General features: G+C 42.1%; 1 protein-coding gene across 1 annotated transcript in view; it reads right to left on the bottom strand.

The window, feature by feature from the left end:
- The window catches only part of LOC107297137 (zinc finger protein 850-like), a 33,021-nt gene extending 29,726 nt beyond the window's left edge, over nucleotides 1–3,295 (bottom strand). Inside the window, exons 1-2 of the mRNA XM_029286235.1 lie at nucleotides 2,334–3,295; nucleotides 1,922–2,249 (exon numbers count right to left, since the gene is read on the bottom strand). Of these exons, the coding sequence (XP_029142068.1) occupies nucleotides 1,922–2,249; nucleotides 2,334–3,282 (1,277 nt within the window). The 5' untranslated portion in view covers nucleotides 3,283–3,295. The remainder of the gene's footprint in view (nucleotides 1–1,921; nucleotides 2,250–2,333) is intronic.
- Between the last annotated feature and the right edge of the window lie 528 nt (nucleotides 3,296–3,823).

The raw sequence follows: 3,823 nt of genomic DNA, 5'->3' as shown, positions 1-3,823 counted from the left end.
GAATTCCACAGCCAGCATTGCTGGCTGTGGAATTCTGGGAGTTGAAGTCCACATGCCTTAAAATTGTCAAGGTTGAGAAATACTGCAATAGACAATGTTATATGAGAGCCATTTTGGTGTAGGGTTAAAACCTTAGGCTAGGAACTCAGACGGTGAGTGGGAATCCTAGGCAGAAAGTCTGCTGTGGAGGCCTTTGGGTCAGTTCCTCTCCCAGCCCCAGAAAGGAGGCCGGGAGGTCACCCACCTGCCCGTACCTCTCACCTGCAGCTCTGCTTGCCTGGGATTCCTGTCTCTTCCCACATCACCGACAAATGAGGTCCTTACTTAATGATCCAAGTGGTCCTGGAGTTGTAATGGCAACTGGAACTGCCCGGATTCCCCTATGTGAGGTTATGTGTGACATTGCTTTTTATAACCCCATTAAGGGTTATGATGGATCTTCTTCTACCTCCGTGGCGAATTCCAGTCGGGATGAGTAGGAGAGGAATGGCTAAGTCCTAGGTTCCTGCAATATTGGGTACCCCGGGGCTGAAGCCCTTTGCTGCTCCTTTTTAACACCTGCATGAAACCTCCCTCTCTCCCCCCTTCCCCCAAGCACTGGGATAAGTGGAGGCATCAGAAGCTTCATTTGTCACCAGGTTTTTGTTTTTATGCATTTGGTTTTAATAGCATGGTTTTTGTGTTAATTTTTGATAGGCAGCTGGCCAGAATTTGTTTTAAGTAACATAGGTGGCTATATAAATGTTTTAATGTTGAATCCAACAAAGGTTCTGCTGAAGATGCCCATCTGCAAGTTGCTTGAGGCACAATGCATTTCTTTATTCATCAAATGTATATGCCGTTCATCCCAGTTAATGTCTCCCATTTAACTCCTTGCAAGGAGAAACAATATCAGTTTCAAGCAAAAATGGCACCAGGCATCAACCTTGTTAGTAAAGCCAGGCCTAGTTAAACTTCTAATTTGAACAAAAGAATCACATTTCTGGAATTCCCCGAGGCTCTGCATTTTGCCATTTGCAATGTATTCTGTATTAGGGTTCTATTGCTGTAACCGCCTAGAGACACCATGAGTTGGTCTGCCATAAAAATTTTCTTATTAAATAAAAATACATGCAACCATATTTATATTCTGCCTTTATTACATGTAGAAATAACTCGAGGCAGAAAACATTCCTCCTCTATCTTCCTCCTATGCTTTTCAGTTCTTTTCTGCAAAGGGTATGCTAGCTGGGAATTTATGGGGCTTGAAAGCTGGAGGGCACCCAGGTTGAAGAAGGCTGGAGTTCTATGATCATCGCTGATCAAACAGCAAAAAAAATAAAAAAATCACCCCTAAAGCCCTTTTTGTAGTAATTGTACAATTTCTGCTAAATATCTTGCTAAGATATTTGCGTTTGATAGCTGGAACAGGGGGGTTGTATAGAGCCAGAACACATATTTATAGTTGATTGGCTGGAGAGTACTGGCTCTAGTGGGAGGCAATCTGCACTGCGATTGGTTGCTGTGGGTGCGAAGGGGAAGTTTCCCTCCCCCCCCAGCCCTTTTCTTCTGTGTGCTGTATTTGATGCTCCTATTTGTCTAACTATCTTGTTTGCTGTAAATATAGACGTAATATATATATATAATATATATATATAAAACTACAAGTTTGTTTCAGCGTCTATGACTTCATTTGGATACCGGCTGCGCAGTTCCCTGAAATATCTAGCAAATCCTCACATAACCAGATACATGCACTTAACTTTTATCAAAGTACCGGTAATATTTTCCAATTTTTTTCTCTCCTCCATCATGTCTAATATATGTGTGATTAAAAAGAATCTGGTAAGGAATTAACTATTTAATTTCTCAGCTGTATTACCAAATGGAGAAGAAAAATGAAATTCATGTCTTCTCTACATCCATCTCTTTCTGCACCAAGTGGATTTTCTTATGTGTAGCAAGGGAGGAATTTTGTGTGAAGAATCGTCCACACTCTGTACATTTGAATGGTTTCTCCCCTGTATGTAAACCTACATGATTTATAAGGCTAGACCTAGTACTGAAACCTTTCCCACAGTCAGGACACTCATACGGTTTCTCCCCTGTGTGAATCCTCTGGTGGGTCACCAAGCCAGATTTCCAACTAAAACTTTTCCCACAGTCTGAACACTTGTGGGGTTTCTCTCCTGTGTGCAACTTCATGTGGCTGGTAAGATTTGATCTAGTATTGAAGCTTTTCCCACACTCTAGACAATCATATGGTTTCTCTCTGGTGTGAGTCCTCTGATGTATCATAAGATTGGAATTCCGACTCAAACTTTTCCCACAATCAGGACATTCATACAGTTTGCCTCCTGTGTGAATCCTCTGGTGTATCATCAAGTTGGAATGCCGAGTAAAACTTTTACCACAATCTGGACATTCATACGGTTTCTCTCCTGTATGAGTCCTCTGGTGTATCACCAGGTAAGAGTTCTGACTGAAACTTTTCTCACAATACAGACACTCATACGGTTTCTCTCCTGTGTGCGTCCTCCGGTGTATCACCAAGTCAGAATTTCGAGTGAAATGTTTCCCACAATCTGGACACTCATACGGTTTCTCCCCAGTGTGAATCCTCTGGTGTATCGCCAGGTCAGAATTCCGCCTGAAACTTTTTCCACAATCCAGACACTTGTATGGTTTTTGTCCTGTGTGAGTCCTCTGGTGTGTCACCAGGTGGGAAGGCCGACTAAAGCTTTTCCCACAGTCTGGACACTTATATGGTTTCTCTCCTGTGTGAGTCCTCTGGTGTACTACTAGATCAGAATTCCGAATGAAATTTTTCCCACAACGTGTGCACACATACACTTTCTCTCCTGTATGAGTGTTCTGGTGTATCATCAGGTCAGAATTTCGAATGAAACCTTTCCCACAATCTTGACACACATATGGTTTCTCTCCTGTGTGAGTCCTCTGGTGTATCACCAGGTTGGAATTCTGACGGAAACTTTTCCCACATTCCTGACAGACATACGGTTTCTCTCCTGTGTGCGTCCTCTGGTGTATCACCAGGTTGGAATTCTGATTGAAACTTTTCCCGCATTCTGGACACTCAAATGGTTTCTCTCCGGTGTGTGTCCGCTTGTGTATCACCAGTGTGGCATGCTTACTGAACTTTTTGCCACACTGTGGGCACTGATAGGGCTTTTCTCCATTATGGGTTCTTTTATGCTCAAAAAGTTGGGAGCTGTAGCAAAAGACTTTGCCGCATTCAGAACATTGGTACGGTTTTTCACCAGTGTGGGTCCTCTCATGCATAATCAGCTGTGATTTGCAATCTGCGTTTTTTCCACAATATGTACATCTGTGAAGGTTTTCCACCACTGATAACCTTGGGTTCTTGAGGAGGTCAAAAATATTTGTGATCCTTTCTTGGATGGTGCTTTGATTCAAGCTGCTTCTTTCCTCACAGGATGGCGCCTGCATTGCTTTCTGGAATGACTGATGCCTCCCCACAGACTTCTAGATATTGCCTCTTTTTTTTAATTTGAAAATGTTCCTCCTTTTATCTTTTCATGTAAAGTTTCCTTGAGTTCCAGATATAATTTTTTTTCCCAGCTCAAAACTTTTTCCTATTTTTTTTCCTCACTTGTTGCTCACTTGATGGAGAAGAAGAGTTTTGTGGCTTTTTGGAGGGAAAGGAAAAGATGTTGATTATCAGATGTAAAGGATTTGCTTCCCTTTTTAGTCCTGCTTCTGATTCTCTGCTGTCCAGAAGGCTCTTCTTAACATTCTCTTTGTCTATAAGATTCACATAAAAGGGTTACTTTAATTACTGTTTATAAAATGGTTGCACAAG

Source organism: Protobothrops mucrosquamatus, unplaced genomic scaffold, assembly GCF_001527695.2.
Source record: "Protobothrops mucrosquamatus isolate PMUCROS unplaced genomic scaffold, P.Mucros_1.0 scaffold3154, whole genome shotgun sequence".
Classification (NCBI taxonomy): Eukaryota; Metazoa; Chordata; class Lepidosauria; order Squamata; family Viperidae; genus Protobothrops; species Protobothrops mucrosquamatus.
The sequence above is the reverse complement of the archived record's forward strand: the minus strand, read 5'-3'. Positions and strand labels throughout refer to the sequence as shown.